Below are 16,567 nucleotides of genomic sequence, written 5' to 3'. Positions count from 1 at the left end.
CAGAAGTATGATTTAGGAATCAATGCAGCCTATTTGTTTAATGCAGCCTTGTTCTCCCTTGTAGTGTGGCTTACTTAATACCTGCTTCAGAGATGCGCCTTTTGTTTTACAGAACTCAGCCAGCTTGCTTACCTTTGCCAGAGAGTAGCATTCATTCCCATGTAAAGATGGGGGCAAGGGATTTGGGACGAATTGTTTTAAAGAAAGGGAAGTCAGCCAAGCAGCCATGATCTCTGCCTGAGAACAATAAATATACTTAGATTTGGCACAGAAACATATTCCTCCCCTTTAATGTAGATTACCTTGTGGCGTGTGCATCTGAAAATCCTTGGAGTGACTTTTAACCTGATCTACTCTTAAAGGCTGTCAAAAAAGCACTTTTAGGAAGGGTTTTTAGAGACACCCAGCATCTTGTAGTGGTTTGAGCGTTGGACCGGAGAAGAGCGTTTGATTCCTGGCTCACCAGAATTTCATAGTCTTGAGCCAGAAAAGAGTGAAAGTGGTGCCAAACCAGGTTATTTCTCCAGTGTGGATGCAGCCCTCCTCTCTCCAAGGTGCTGCAAGATCCCTTTCAAGGCAAGTTTAGTCTCCTTGCACTTGCCTCCTTGGGCCTTTGCATCCTGATTTTCCAGCCTTGAGCATTTGACCATGAAACCCACTGGGTGACTTTGGGAAAGTCACATGCGCCTCCTCTGAACAAATGTTGTCAAGAAAACACCAGGATAGGGTCACCTTAGGATCGCCATAAATGACTTGAAGGCACATAAAAAGAAGAAAAAGTTCTTGGAAGCTAAGCAGGGTCAGCCCTGGTTAGTACTTGGATGGGAGACCAACAAGGAACACTAGGGGCTGTTGACTATATTTCAGAGGAAGGAATTGGAAAACCCACCTCTGAGTATTCCTCACCTCAGAAAAACCCTATGAAATTCATGGGGTTGCCATAAACTGACAGGTGACTTGAAGGCACATAGATGCACAAGAGGTGCTGACATATTCAGTGTCTGGCTATAAAGACAGGGAGCAGCCCTGCCATTCCCTGAAAATGGTTTCCAGAGGGGAGGAAAAAATAAGGGTGGCAGTTTTATTTCATTTCATTCTGAGGTTTTGCATGCCCCTGGGCTGCTGCTGCTGCTGTTGTGTGCTTTCAAGTCATTTCTGACTTATGGCAACCCTAAAGCCAACCTATCCTGGGGCTTTCTTGGCAAGATTCCTTCAGAGGAGGTTTGCCAGTGTCTCTCTCTGAGGCTGAGAGCATGTCACTTGCCCAAGGTCACCCAGTGGGGTTTCATGGCCCGGCTAGGAATCGAACCCTGGTCTCCAGAGTCCAACAGCCATGCAATGCAGACTGGAAACTGAAGCAATGCCCGGGTCCATCCCTGGCAGCAGTGGTGGCATGGGCCCAGTGCCAAAGGGACTTTTTGCCAGCGGTGGGGGGCTGTTGAATTGTAACCCACAACGCTGGCCACCCTTGCATTAAAATGGTATTTCCCATGACAAGAGAGACGCCACTGAGGGAACCATTCAAGAAGAAGTAGGCTTGACCTTCCCATTCTGGATCAGTCAGCTGAAGGTTATCCAGAAAGTAGAGATAGATAGATCTTCCACATTGCAGAAATAATCCAGTTTGACACCACTTTCACTGCCGTGGCTCAATGCTGCAAAGGAAAGCTGGAGTCTGTAGGTCTGTAGTCTCTAGATTTCTGTAGGATCAACTATAGACAAATTTTCAAACACAATTTAAGTTCAATTTTTACAATATCAACAGAGCAAATTCTTCTTTCTTTCCAGTGTCTCAAAGCTCTGCTCTGGGGCCACAACAAACATCAGTCCCCAGAATTCCCTAGCATGGAGCCACGGCAGTTAAAGTGGTTCCAAACCGGGTTAGCTCTGCAGTGTGGATGCAGCCTTTCTCTCTTTTTCTCTAACCTGCATCCTTGATCTTCCCCAGAAAAGCAAAGCTGTCCTCACTCTCAGGGGCTGAGGAAAGGAAATGCTTGGGAAGGAGGGAGAGAAAGAAAGAAAGAAAGAAAGAAAGAAAGAAGAGAATGGGGGAAGAGGGGAGGAAAACATTTCCCCACACTTGTCACGGAGATGCCAAACTCTCGGGCTGAGTGGGCTGAGAGGAGCAGATGCTGCTGGGATGAGATGCCAAGGCAGCTCCTCTTTCCCCTGCGCTTTTGGGCGCCTATAAAAGAGCCCCCTGCCGCCTCGGCCGCTCCTTCCCTCCCTGGCTCTCTCTCTCTCTCTCTCTCTCTCTCGCTCGCTCGCTCTCTCGCTCTCTCTGTGGATGCGGCGGGTCTCTCTTTCTGGGCGCCTGTCAAAGGAAGGAAAGAAGGCTGCATCAAGGCTGGTCGACCTTTGGCTTCGGCAGAAGCAGGCAGCTGAGGCTGGGGAGAGCACTCCTCGTTCCTTCCTCCCTTTCCTTCGTTCCTTCTCCGTCTCTCTCTCTCTCTCTCAGGACTTTGGAGCTGTTGGCCTGGCTGCAGAAAGAAGGATGAGTGAGTGAGTGAGTGAGTGAAGGGTAGGAGGAAAAGAAGAAGGAGAAGAAGAAAAGAAGGAGAAGAGGAGGAGGAAGAGGAGGAGAGGAGGAGGAGGAAGAAGAAAAAGAGCAACCTCAGGAAAGCCTCGAGAGAAGCGACCAGGAGGAGGAGGAGGAGGAGAGGAAGAGGGAGCCAGGGGCAGGAGGGGTAAAAAAGTCGATCGCCCCCCAGGAGCATAAAACGTGCGCCAGAGGAGCCGAGGAGCCACAGGTGGAAGCAGGGAGGGAGGGAAGGTCCGGCTGCGGAGGCGAAGCGGCGGAGCCTTCCTCGCCTGGCGGAGCGGAGGAGCCCCATTGGAGCCCTCCCCGCCGGGAGCCCCTGACCCCCCCCCTGGCCCCGAAGGACGCGGGGAGGCTGCCGCCCCGCCAGGATTTCTCCCGGAGAGGATCCCGTCCCGCCATCAAGATTTTGTCCAAAGGGAGGCAGGAGGATCGCCCGGCCGCCCTGAGCCGCTTGGTGGGCAGCAGGCGGCGGCTGATCGCGGCGGGGGCGCTGGGGGTGGTCATGGTCCTGCTGCTGGTCATCCTCATCCCGGTCCTGGTCAGCTCCGCCGGGCCCTCCTCCGCCCACTACGAGATGCTGGGCACCTGCCGCATGGTCTGCGACCCCTACGGAGGGGGCACCAAGGCCCCCAGCACCGCCTCCGCCGCCCCGCCGGACAGGGGCCTGATGCAGTCCCTGCCCACCTTCATCCAGGGGCCCAAGGGAGAGTCCGGGCGCCCGGGGAAGGCCGGGCCCAGAGGGCCCCCCGGGGAGCCGGGTCCTCCGGGCCCCGTGGGTCCTCCGGGGGAAAGGGGCGAGCCGGGCAGGCAAGGCTTGCCTGGTCCCCCGGGGGCTCCGGGCCTCAACGCCGCGGGGGCCATCAGCGCCGCCACCTACAGCACCGTCCCCAAGATCGCCTTCTACGCCGGGCTCAAGCGGCAGCACGAGGGCTACGAGGTGCTCCGCTTCGACGACGTGGTCACCAACCTGGGCAACCACTACGACCCCTCCTCCGGCAAGTTCACCTGCTCCATCCCCGGCATCTACTTCTTCACTTACCACGTCCTCATGCGCGGCGGGGACGGCACCTCCATGTGGGCAGACCTCTGCAAGAACAACCAGGTACGCAACCACAACCACACACCCCCCTCCAGATCCCTCAAGGGCTGCAGCCGCCTTGGAGGAATAACCCGCTTTGGCACCGCTTTACCTTCTCTGGCTCTTTGCTATGGAATTCTGGGAGTTGGAGTTTGTTGTGGGGCTCCGCAACGCTCTGGGCCCCACAACAAACTCTAACTCCCAGAATTCCATAGCAAAGAGCCAAACAAAGACTTAAAGAGACAGCTCAGGGGCCGCAACAAACTACAAGTCCCAGGATTTCTGTAGGATGCAGCCATGGCAGTTAAACTGGTGTCAAGCTGCTTTATTGCACTTTGAGGGAGCCAGGAAAGAGGGCTGTAGAGTAAGGATGAGGTTGCAATTCCCATCATCCCTGAGGCTAGGCAAGGAGAATGGGAATAGTAACCTTATGGTTTCTAAGGCGGCCACACACTAATCTGCAGGTGAAGGGCACATTGGAGCAAGGAAGCAGCTGGATTGAAAGCAACCCTCTAGTAGACAATACAGTTCCTACTCGGCTCTACTACCCCTTTTAACTGCCATGGCTTCTTTTATGGACTCCTAGGATTTGTAGTTTTGTAGCATGGTGTAGTCTGGAGACCAGGGTTCGAATCCCCACTCGGCCATGGAAACCCACTGGGTGACCTTGGGCAAGTCACACTCTCTCAGCCTCAGAGGATGTCTGTGGCAAACATCCCTCTGAACAAATCTTGCCAAGAAAAGCCCAGGATAGGGTCGCCATAAGACTTGGAGGCACACAACAACAACAAGGGCATTTAGAGTTCTCTGCCAAAGTGGCTCCCCAAACTACAAATCCCAAGATTCCCTAGGAAACAGCCAGGGCAGTTAAAGTAGTGAGAAAAGGCTATAATTGTGCAAGGAAAGTTAGGCTTGTATCTCTTTCCTTTTGGCAAAGTGTATAAGATTGGGGTGGTACTCCCTAAAAAAGCATATGGCCTCCAGCAGGGTGACCAGGCGTCCTCCTTTTCCAGGACATGCCCACCATTCCAGCCTTCTGTCCAGGTTTGGAGGAATTTCAAAATGTCCTCCATTCTGAGCATGACTGTGAAGCATGAATGCATATTGCTATGAGTGTTTGCCGCTGTTAATTGGGTCATGCCCTACATTTTTCCTGACTGTCCTACATTTCGTAGTTCAGAGGTTTGCCATGGCCTGGCCAGCGTGGTTTGAGTGGTTTGGACAACAACGACTCTGGAAACCGGGGTTCGAGGCTTGGCCACGGGAACCCACTGAGTGACACTCTCTCAGCCTCAGAGGATGGCCATGGCAAGCCTCCTCTGAAGAAACTTGCCAAGAAAACCCCATGATAGGGTCACCTCAGGGCTGCCATAAGTCTGAGACGCCTTGAAATCACACCGCCACCACCACCACCACAACAACAACAACAACGCTTTGGGGGATTTTATCCTTCTCTTCCTCAGATGCATGGATGGTTGACCCTGATACAGAAACAGGGGATGTTGGGATATAAAGTCTTAATAAAAACAACAAAACTTGCTAGCACAGCAGTGTTTTATGAAACTAGGTCCTCAGGTCTTCTTGGAAGAAGAAGAAGGCGGGGAAAGGAAAAAGTGGGGACACTGAGGAAAAATATGGGGGTATTAGAGCTGAGAGGAAGTGTCCCCATAGGGTTCCTTGGCACTGCCTCACAAAATGGTGGGGAAGCTGCTGAGGGAGGAACAAGCAAGCAGGACTCTTGTTTTAACACATAGATAAGAAGTCCCCTTCCTGGCCAAGTCACACTCTCTCAGCCGCCATGGTCCTCCTTTTCCAGGACATTTCAGCCTTCTTGTCCAGGAGGAATGGCAAAAAGGCCCTCCATTTTGAGCAGCATTACTAAGAAGCATGGATTTATATTCCTATGAGCATTTTTAGCTTTTCGGGGGTGGGGTGTCATGCCCTACATTTTTTGAGACTGTCCTACATTTTGTGCTCAAAGTAGTGAGAAAAAGCTATAAATGTGCAGGGAAAGGGAGGCCTATATCTCCTCACTTTTGCCTATATGGCAAAAGTTGAACGAGTAAGAGGTGTATATTGGAGATACAGTATATATATATATATATATATAGAGAGAGAGAGAGAGAGAGAGAGAGAGATACAACATATAAAGTATATAAAGAGTAGAAGTGTATATTGGGGTACTATATATATATATATATAGAGAGAGAGAGAGAGAGAGAGGTGTATATTGGTGATGTGTGTGTGTATATATATATAGTATATAAAATGTAGAGGTATATATTGGAGATACAGTACATATATAGATATATATATAGTATATAAAGAGTAGAGGTGTGTATTGGAGATACAGTATATATAAAGATATATAAAGAATGGAGGTGTATATTGGAGATTCATATATGTGTATGTATGTGTGTGTGTGTGTGTGTATACACACATTATATAGTAAATGAAAAGTAGAAGTGTATATTGGAGATTGGGGTGCTACTCCCTAAAAAAGCATGTGGCCTCAAGCAGGGTGACCAGACGTCTTCCTTTCCCAGGACATATCCTACATGCCCACCTTCTGTCCGGGAGGAACTGCATAAGGTCCTCCATTTTGAGCAGTACCAAGTAGCATGGACTTATATTTCTGTGAGCGTTTTTTTGCTTTGCTTTGGTCACGTCCTACATTTTTCTTGCATGGCCTACACATTGCGGTGCCTTGTCCTCCTCCTTGGTGATGAGGACATCTGGTCGCCCTGCCATGGAGAGTCATGGCAAACCCTCTTTGAATGAAAAGGTTGCCAAGAAAATCTTGTGAGAATTTCACCATAAATTGGGGACGACTTGAAAGCACACAACAACAACAATTATTTTCCTTGCCTCATCCTTGGAATCAGAAACGAGGCATTTGGGGGCCACAATACTCTGGCACTTTACCCTCTAGGTTTGCACTATGGCCGGGGTTTGGCCACTCAGGCACTTGTTGGTGTTGTGTGCCTTCAAGTCATTTCCGACTTATGGCAACCCAAGGGCAAACCTATCGCAGGTTTTTCTTGGCAAGATTTCTTCTGAGGAGGTTGGCCACTGCCTTCTCCTGAGGCTGAGAGAGTGTGACTTGCCTAAGGTCACCCAGTGGGTTTCATGGCCGAGCTGGGAACTGAACCCTGGTCTCCATTGTGCTGCTCAGGTTGTGGTGCTCAGTACAAACAAAAACAAGACCAAGGTCCAGAACACACTGCAGCAATAATCCAGTTTGAGACCGCTTTAACTGCCCTGGCTCAGTGCTAGGGAATTCTGCGAACTGTAGCTTTTGTGAGATATTTACCTTCTCTGTTACAGAGTTCTGGTACCACAACAAACTACAATTCCCAGGATTCCCTAGCACCAAGCCATGACAGTTAAAGTGGTCTCAAACTGGATTATTTCTGCAGGGTGTTTAGGACCAAAGTGCATTATTTCTGCACTATTGCAAGCTGAGGGAGCCAGGAAAGAGTGCTTAGGTCTTCTGTAGAGCAAGGATGGGGTGTTGGGTTGCAATCTCCATCGTCCTTAACCTGCCTAAGGCTAGGCAGGGATCATAGGAATAGTAACCTAATGATTTCTAAGGCGGCCACACAACCCACACCAAAATAAAGGCTGTGTTGAAGGAAGTAAATGGCTAGATTGAAAATAAAGCCACAACCCTCAGGTCTCTTTTACACAACACAGTTATTGTACAGCACAACAACAACTACAATCACTTTAGCTGCCATGGCTCCTTTTAGGGACTCCTAGGATTTGCAGTTTTCTACGACATTCAGAATTCTCTGCTAGAATTCTAATTCTTATTCTCACAAGTGCAACTACACTGTAGAAATAATGCAGTTTGACACCACTTTAAGTGTTGTGGCTCCATCCTATGGAATCCTGGGGTTTCTAGTTTTAAGGTCCTTAGCCTTCTCTGCCAGAGCTCTGGTGCCTCACGAAACTACAAATCCCAGGATTCTGTAGGATTGCTCTATGGCAGTTAAAAGTGGTAACCAAAAAAGCCTTTCTACAAGTGGCTGGTTCCCAAACTTGGCTTCTCCATCTGCTTTGGGCTTCAATTCCCAGCTTGGGCCACTGTCAGGAATTCTGGGGGCTGAAGTCCAGAATATTTGGAGGGCCAAAGTTTGGCAATTACTGAAAGGAAAATTGTGGGGAGGTTTTAATAGTCAAAATCACTTATGGTGAGAAAGTCCTTCAAGAGGGCAAGGAAAAGTGGGAAGCTGGGTGAGGAGGAATAATGGAAGAACAGCTCCCACCTGACTAGAAAGTCCAGTTTTTAACACCTCAGCCCCTAAACTTGGGGTTTGGAACAACAAAAAAGTTAATATTTTAAACTCTGGGGGACTTTGAGGTGACATTTTTACACACGCTTGCTAGTTGTACAGACTGGGGCTTGCTTTCAGGGAGACACATAGCAATGTATGTGGGCCCTGAAGCCTAGGCTTGTCTGTTACACAGAAGTGGGGACTACTGGGTTGACCTCCAGAGAGCATCCCAAGGCAGGGTTACCCTCTTAAACCACAAAGGAGGACAAGGCACCATAAAATGTAGGTCATTCGAGGGGAAAAATGGAGGCCCTCAACAAACAAAAGCTAAAAACACTCCTAGAAATATCAATTCATGTTGCTTAGTCGTGCTCAAAATGGAGGTCATTTTGGAATTCTTTCTGGACAGAAGGTTGAAATGTAGGACATCCTGCAAAAAAGGAGGGTGTCTGGTCAACCAAGGGCTTGAAAAAAGAAGCTGGAGGAATCATCTTGGCCTTTTTGGAGAACTTATACTGGGAGAAAGTGAGGAGAGCTAGGCAGCAGCAGAGTTGTTAGTGGTGCTGCTGTGTGCCTTCAAGTCATTTCCAAGTTATGGCAACCCTAAGGTCACAGGGTTTCCATAGCAAGTTTCTTCAGAGCAGGGTTGCCATTTCTATCCTCTGAGGCTGAGAGGGTGTGACATGCCCAAGGTGACCCAGTGGGGTTTCCATGGCCAAGGATTCGATCCCTGCTCTCCAAAGTCCAATGCTTAAACCGCTACACCATGTTGGCTTGATGGTTGTTAGTGTTTCCCCTTTAATTTGCTGTTCCACACATTACTGTGTCTAGTTTGAAAGGGAAGAGGATTGAGCAGCAAGAGACTGTTTCAGCAAAATAAAAAGATTTAAGTGGAGATGTTGGGGTGGGCTCCAATAATATGGGGGAGGCTTTGGGTAGGGGCATATAGTGTGGTAATAGCCTAACAACGCAACCTCAGCCTCCTCACCACGACTGCTAACCTGTGAAGCTAGATACCATCTCTTGTGCCCCATTGTATATCACAGAGGACTGAACAAACATCCATATGGATTGTGTTACAGTACAACCCATGCACACCTATCTAGAGGAAAGCCCCACTGTATACTAGTGGCCTCATTTCTGACAATTACACATACATTTTGTTACAAGTATATTGGTACTAATCTGTAACTGGCTCATTTTTATACTCTTGGCATACTACTAACCTATCCTCTCATTGCATTTTTTAAAAAAAAAATCCCAAGAGGGTATGTTTTTATGTTAACTTTATATTTTTAAATTAAAAATAGATGATTTTAATTGTTTTAAAAAAAACAAGAACACTGTGACGTTTTTGAGATCCTTTTATCTTGTAAGCCAGTTTAGTTCTCTTCCTTGGAGAGAGGTGGCACAGAAATAAAATAAAATAAATGCATCTCTAGCAACCCTTCCCCTCTTTTTACCTCTTATAACAATCCTTTGTGTGCCAACATTGTTGGTCTTTTTGCGTTCTTCCAAGTTATTGGCAAATAAATCCAAATCCGGACAAACCAGCAGAAACCTTGGTCCCTTATACCCCTCCACCCACCCCATGTTTCCATAAGGTTAACATTGAAGACCATGAGAGCCTAGTGGGACATAGGAACAATCAATTCCAATTAGTCGACATAGCGTTACAGTGTGTCTGTGTTATAGAGAGAGCCTAGTGCGTCTATATAATTGTTAGCATTCATTATAATTAGTTTTGTCAGCGTAAGCAAGTTTGATAATTCCGTGGAGTAAGAAGAAAAAAAACCTGTGTTTAGGTGAGCTCTGGTGTTGCAAAATCACAGGAAAATGCTTTGTGAATAAAAATATAGCATAACAAACATTATGGACACATACACTGTCAGATGTATTTAATTCCACAAAAGTGGGATTAAAAAGTAGTATGATCAGCCTGTGTTATTTGTTGAAAGATTAGAAACCAAATATGTGTAATAGCCTTACTAGTCTTTTTCAGACAGTACTACTGAGTTGTACAATTCTTAGAAAATATTTATGCCAATAGTGTGCCAGCTGCTCTACAGAAAGCATAAGTGGTACTGTTTTTCTTTCCCCGAAAGCTCAATGCTCGCTGCTTTCAAGTTCGCAGAAACACCCCAGAATATTAGAGACCCACTCTGCCTTTACTATTTGCTTACTAGGTAGTTTTGTTGCATTCTACCAAGATTTCACAAAAGCTGGTGTGTGTGTGTGGGAGATTTTGCGTCTGTGCAAAGCATGTGAGATTGAAGGGATTTTTTTTCCTGAAAGGCGGAATAATGACGCTGAAATTGCTGAGCAGTGGTACTGGGGAATACCAGTGTACGGTAACCAGATGAGAGCCCTTTCAGTCACTTCAGCTTTGTGTTGAAAGCAGGATCACAGATGGGAGCATCAGAGGCTGGTAAATTAATCTGATATGCCACTTAACCTTTTGTTTATGGTTTCTCACACATGCTGCAAAAATGAAATTATGAGGACTTCAGCAGTAATTAATCAAATTAGCAAATGCCTCTACCAGAAATATGGGCTTTAAATCTCAGATCACATCGCTAAATAGTAAACACAGGGCAGTCCATTGTCATGTCTCACACGTACGTCTGCCCCCTCAAAACTTTTTTCCCCCTCAAAAAAATTTGGTTATTAAAAAGCATCATTTCTTCTTATCCTTGATGGAAATAAAAATAGAATACAGTACATTGCATGTGAACATATTTTTATGATCATAAATATTAAAATAAGCCTGAAGAAAGACTTAAGTACATAATCCCAGACATTTATAAATTGCTTAATGTAGGCACTATACAAACGGAACGGACAAATATTGATCATGCGGTACAGAACTCAGTTTGTATTCATGCACTTATAAGAAATCCTTAAGCAATTTTTTAATGAAATTAGTGAGCAGTTGGATGCATGCATGTGAGTGAGGAGGGGGGAGATTTGGTCTTGTAATGTTGAGAGACTATACACTTTCAGAGTTTTATGTACAGAATATTGGGGTCTCTGGATAAATTTTAAAAGAGAGCAAAATATTACAGATTCAGCCCTGTGCTGTAGAAAAACATTATTAGTGCTGTAAGTGTATACAACTTGCATGGGGGGGGGATTTCATCCAAGAGCAACTTATATTGAATATTTCAAGGACTCCCATGTAACACATTGTCTTCCTTAATAGTTACTTTAAATATAGAAGTGCTGACGCCATAACATAATTGTTTTCTTCACACTTTTAATGTCCTCTTTATACCACTGTAGCCCAGTGAAATGAACAATCATGAAACTTATGTAAGGCACACCACATTAATTGTTTTAATTTTGAGACACCTTTAACATGGACATCAATGCACTTAGGAGTCTTCTGAGACTGCCCTTATAGCCTTCAAAAAGAAATTACATTGGTTACCAACAACAACAACAAAAGAGGCAGAGGGACCATAAAGGTAGCACACGGAGTATAGAACTGAGGTTAATACAGACACCAGCCATTGTAGCCGCACACAAAATGACTGCAATCTGCAAAGTATTTTTAGGAGCTCAATCAATAAATCTCTCAATTCTTTTTAGTGCAGACAATGTCCATTACTGTGGAGTGTGCCCACTGTCTTTATATAATGATATATGAAGTACGTTTAATGCTAAAGCCAGTAGCACACTAGAGTTCATAGCACTTTATGGCTGAAACTGGGGTGGGGCAATTCATAGTGACATAAAATGTTATATAAATTCAGTATGTACCATTTAAATATAGCTTGAATAGAATTTGAGCAATAATTTAAGCAGTTGGATTTAATCAAATGCTAACATCAATTCACTTCAACTCATGCTGTAATAATCATTCGAATAATCCTTTTTCTTTACTGTTTGTAGTATCAGTAATGATCTTAGAGCAAGATAGTTCCTAGGGATGAATATTTCTGCTGTTAATGGTCTGAGGCAATCAACTCCTCCCAGATGCTCATTAATCCTTAGGAAATACACTGTTTGATAGTTATTGCTTAAAGAGTGGTCAAGATGGATCATTTCAATAAACAGTGCAATGTTTTTTGAAGCAGTGAATCCAAAGCAATACTGCTAAGGGTATTATTATACAGTATGTCAGCTTAAATTAGAACATTTGTTAAGCAATTACAAATCTTTTAAGCCTTTCTGAACCTTGCTATATGAGGCAGAAGAAGAGGTTTTTCCTGCTTCTGTGATTTCTAAGCTTCATAATACCCTATGAGATCTAGCATGGTGAAAAGTGTTATCCATTGTTAACATTTCTGTATTAATGTGGGATCATATCACATGAAAATTTAATTTGAAAACCTATCATTTATACTTTTGAGAGGCATGCATGGACATTTTTGACTTATTGTACTTTTCCAGTTCCAAAAAGAAAGGAAAAAAATCCCACAGATGTATGCCAAATCATACATTATTTCTTAGTTCAAGTTTGCGGAACCACTAAATCACTAACAGCTATGTATGTGCCAGAATAAGAATAGGGAACAAAGCAGATGATGCATTGTAATAATATAAATTGTATACAATAATAGGTTAAATATTTTGTCTCTGTAAAAGATCTGTAACATCATATTGTATTAAACAGAATTGTATGCAATTCTAGTTTGACTGCATGCTGGGCTGAGATCAAGTTTGTAGTCTACTCCAAAGGATAAGTTCACTAATTAGATTAAATTCAATGTGGCAAACTTTAAACAAGCAAAACCTTAAACTTTAGGACTTCTAAAGCACAGTGTATGACTAAGAACTCAAGATTTTAAATGTAATAATACACAGATCAGAAGTGATAATATCTATTTATTTCCAATATTAATTTAATGAATAATTCAGTGAGCGTGGCAGTTATTTTGGGCCTTGTTCACATGGCTTTATTCTGCTGCATACCTCTATTTAAATTCCACTTCATGTAGGTTATAAAGTTCATTGATTCAAAAGTGAAAGGGATCAGGGGATTGTTTTATCATATGCTTATCTGCTTTCCACACTTCTATAATCTCATATTCTTTCACTTAGAGCAGGCTGATTCTTATCCTGAACTAACAGGAGTCAAGTACAATATTATTTATGCTTTTCTGAATCTGGATTGAGATCAAGATTGTGGCCAGGTTCTAAATAACACTCCATGCCAACATCCCATCTCAGATTCATGCTGTTTGCTTGTGCTACCCCAACGAGCTGTTTTCCTGTTCTTTGTCCAGTTTCCCATGTCTTATCACAAGCTACTTTTGAAAATTCCCCAGTTTCAAAAACAGTTCTCATGAGTTACAGGAACTTCAGTACAAGAGGGTTAAATGTGAAACCCTCCTGGTTGCATGGAACCAGGTTCACAGTTCCTGTTGTCTTGGACCAAATCTAGAGTGCCATTTGGTTGAGTGGTTAGTGATAGATTTCAGAGTACTGGGTTTGAATCCCTGCTCAGCATTATATCTCACTGGGAGACTTTGGGGCTAATGGAAGAATGGGAAACATGTACTCTGATGCCATTGGACTGCAACTCCTAGGATTCTTCACCGTTAGCAGGCCAGGGCTGCTGGAGTTGCAGTCCAACATCTGCAAGGCCACATGAATCCCATATGTCGCCAATGTATGAAAATAAAATGAAGTAGTCTTCCTAACCCACATAAACCATCCTGAGAGAAAGTGGGATATGAATGTGAGAGTCATACGTGTCCTTATTTAGAGAGATCTTGTTGCACCTTTGAAACTACAAGATCTTTCTATATACTGAATCTACAGACTAACACGTCATCTTATTAGTGAGAAAAGTTGAATACATGTGTCATGTTATTAATGAAAAGGGTGGGTTTCTTTTAGTGTGTGTTTAGTGGGGTTGCAGGCATATGCTAGGGTATAGAGGAAGTAGGTTTATGTTGTTCTTGCAAATGAGCTAACAGTTGGTGGCTTAAATCCAAATGTTTTCCTGCAGCCGTTTCCAAATGTTCTGAGATACATTGATGGTACAGATTTTTAAAAAAATCCAAAAATGTACTCCTAAAAGACATTAGAACATGCTACTAACCCTGTAATTTCATTCTACAGGAATAGGGAGTACCAGTGTTGTAACCCAAGTATTTTTTAATTTGCTTTCTTTAGGTGCGAGCTAGTGCAATAGCACAGGATGCAGATCAAAATTATGATTACGCCAGTAACAGTGTCGTTCTACATTTGGAGCCAGGAGATGAAGTCTACATAAAATTAGATGGAGGAAAAGCACATGGCGGAAACAACAATAAATACAGCACATTTTCTGGATTTATAATTTATGCTGACTGATAGAATCAAAAACTAAATCACATTCTTCTATGTGATGGATTCATATGGCAAAAATCAATGAATCAAGAATCCCAGAGGATACTGGCCGTGGACATCTCAATAATGGGGCCAAATGCTACCTGCCTCACATCTGTACAACCCAGAGTGTGTTTTAAAAATATAGAGCAAGTTAAGCAGATGTGTGATCTACTATCACCAAAGCAAAATACTCCCTGTTGTTAGTGTCCATGTAAAGTTCTATTTAAATTACAACTTTTATAGAGAAAAAGAGAGAGAGAGAAGTCTTTAAGGCACTGAATAATTTCTTCAGCATATATGATACCTTTGGTGTGCTATGATCTTGATGCTTTATCCATCCATCAGCTTTGGTACTTGTGACTTACCAGCTAACTATGGGCTAACTATGATGCGTGTGGAGCCAACTCATAACGTGTGGTGAGGAATGGTTTTATAATAAAAAGATGTAACTAAATTCTGATTATTCCCTCATAAAGGCCAATTTGCCTAGCCCTTACATTCCTTCACTACCTAGGAATAGAAATTAACTTGCGTCAAGCCTTAGGTCTAATTTTTCTGTACATAGGTGCAAATCAGGTGTTTAATATGACTGCAGCACAGTTGTGTCTAGTTTTTGGTTTTATTAAAATATTTGCATCCCACCCAGTATCCAAAGATCTCAGTTCTCTGCTAATTGCTCTACTCCCAAGAATTTCTTCCAAGATAGGAACTCTCCTGTACACAGAGGCCCAAGCCCTATAAGGGCTGTCCCATTCATTTCAAAAGGGGGGTGGGTGGGATAGGGTGGAGGAATCAATGTGTTTAAATTATTTGTGCATGCTGATCTGCTGCCTCCACCATAGTAAATGCAATGTGAATAAGCCAGATGGTTACAGGCACACTAAACTACATGCAGTGTTGTGAATGTGTAGTCACGCTTGTCATAAAGAAAAGCCAAAGAAAGAGGAAAGTATGAAACATTTCATTTCTGGGAAAACAATGTTAATTTTAAAAGCCAACAACTACCACATTCTAGTATTAAAAATGTTAGAGGCATCTGGCATTTTCCCTTGAAATTCCTGCCAATTAAATGTACATAGACATTGCTTGTAGCCTCTCTTTTGGGGTGACTGCACAGTTCTCAGTGGCTGTCACAAGCATATTTTGCCTTCATGATGTAAATGTCCCCAGGCTCAGCAACCCCTGCCCCAATGAATGAGAACCATCCACTATATGGAAAGAAAAATAAGTACTCAGGAACACTTTTAGTTCGGTAGGTGTTAACCATCTTTGTTGGCCAGTTTCTTAATGAGGGTAGTGTAGGCTTGCTCCTCCATGCCCCAAGGTTATCAAATGCAACTTGTTTACTTTCCCCATAGAACTTAATAGCATGGATCAACATTTGAGCCTGATTATTTATCTACATAGCATTATCCATGTTCCATTAGTTTGGCTACAAGTACGTGAAGGCTCTATCCACCCTTTGAGGTGCTATGTAAAATATCTATACTATGTGCAATCAAACTGGCAAAGGTGATTAGCTGAATTTTCTCATCTCACAATGAAAATTTCAGGAAAAGCCTCTCAATTCATCTCTACCCATATGGCTTTGCAATATTTTATGTATGCTGGTTCTTCAATTTAACATTTTTAGGAAGCAGCTACCTGCATCTAGATATAGAAGTGCACTACTTGAGGTCCTTTCAGATGCTGTTGGACTTCAGCTCCTATCTGTAGGGTCCACAGGTTGACTAGCCCTGATATATAGATATATATAAAGAAGGCCTTACCCTGCATTTGTATGTACACCTATTCAGAAGCAAGTCCTATTGAGTTGTTAATTAAGACATATTCCCACATAGGACTGCAGTCTTAGTCATGCTAGAATGTAAGAGATAGAATGTTTGTACATGGCTATTTTATAGCATCAATATTTTTTTAAACTCATGCTCTTCCAGTTTAGATTGGGATGTGCTAAGTTGCTCCACTGCATTATCCGAGAAAATGTCATACAAGCACCACAGCAGATACACCATTACATGCGTATGGGATTGTGGTCCAAAATCCCTGTTAATCAGGGTAGCCAAAAAAGCACAAAACACAATGACTTTTAGAATTTTACCAACAACCCCCTCCCCCCTTTTCCTTTTGCAGGACTGATTTGTTTATGGGGAGATTTCTGTTACCTTTTTCTATAACAATCCTGTAAAATAGGCCAGTTTGACATTAAAGAGATCTAGCTTGGTTTTGAGTGTTGGACTAGGACTCTAGAAGACCAGAGTTGGAATCCTTGATCAGCCATGGAAACCCACTGGGTGATAGTGACAGGTCACACTCACAACTTCTGAGGAAGGCAATGGAAAA

The 16,567-nt window shown here is 43.7% G+C and overlaps 2 protein-coding genes across 3 annotated transcripts in view; one reads left to right on the top strand and one right to left on the bottom strand.

Annotated features, from left to right (window-relative positions):
* The window catches only part of PTER (phosphotriesterase related), a 91,346-nt gene that overhangs the window by 35,935 nt on the left and 38,844 nt on the right, over positions 1 to 16,567 (bottom strand). The gene's annotated exons all lie outside the window — the stretch shown is intronic.
* On the top strand, positions 2,527 to 16,320 carry C1QL3 (complement C1q like 3). Its single transcript, XM_089533312.1, has 2 exons — positions 2,527 to 3,644; positions 14,027 to 16,320. Exons 1-2 carry the CDS (start codon positions 3,045 to 3,047, stop codon positions 14,204 to 14,206), a joined length of 780 nt encoding a protein of 259 aa, XP_089389438.1. The 5' UTR covers positions 2,527 to 3,044; the 3' UTR covers positions 14,207 to 16,320.

This window comes from Sceloporus occidentalis, unplaced genomic scaffold (genome assembly GCF_023333645.1).
Source record: "Sceloporus occidentalis isolate IW3139 unplaced genomic scaffold, rSceOcc1.0.p SCAF_7, whole genome shotgun sequence".
In the NCBI taxonomy this organism is placed as follows: Eukaryota; Metazoa; Chordata; class Lepidosauria; order Squamata; family Phrynosomatidae; genus Sceloporus; species Sceloporus occidentalis.
The sequence above is the reverse complement of the archived record's forward strand: the minus strand, read 5'-3'. Positions and strand labels throughout refer to the sequence as shown.

Bases quoted from the DNA above. Each gene is read 5' to 3' on its own strand.
- C1QL3 (XM_089533312.1), top strand. From the start codon at position 3,045: ATGGTCCTGCTGCTGGTCATCCTCATCCCGGTCCTGGTCAGCTCCGCC. The intron at 3,645-14,026 runs GTACGCAACCAC...TGCTTTCTTTAG, and splicing joins ACCTCTGCAAGAACAACCAG to GTGCGAGCTAGTGCAATAGC.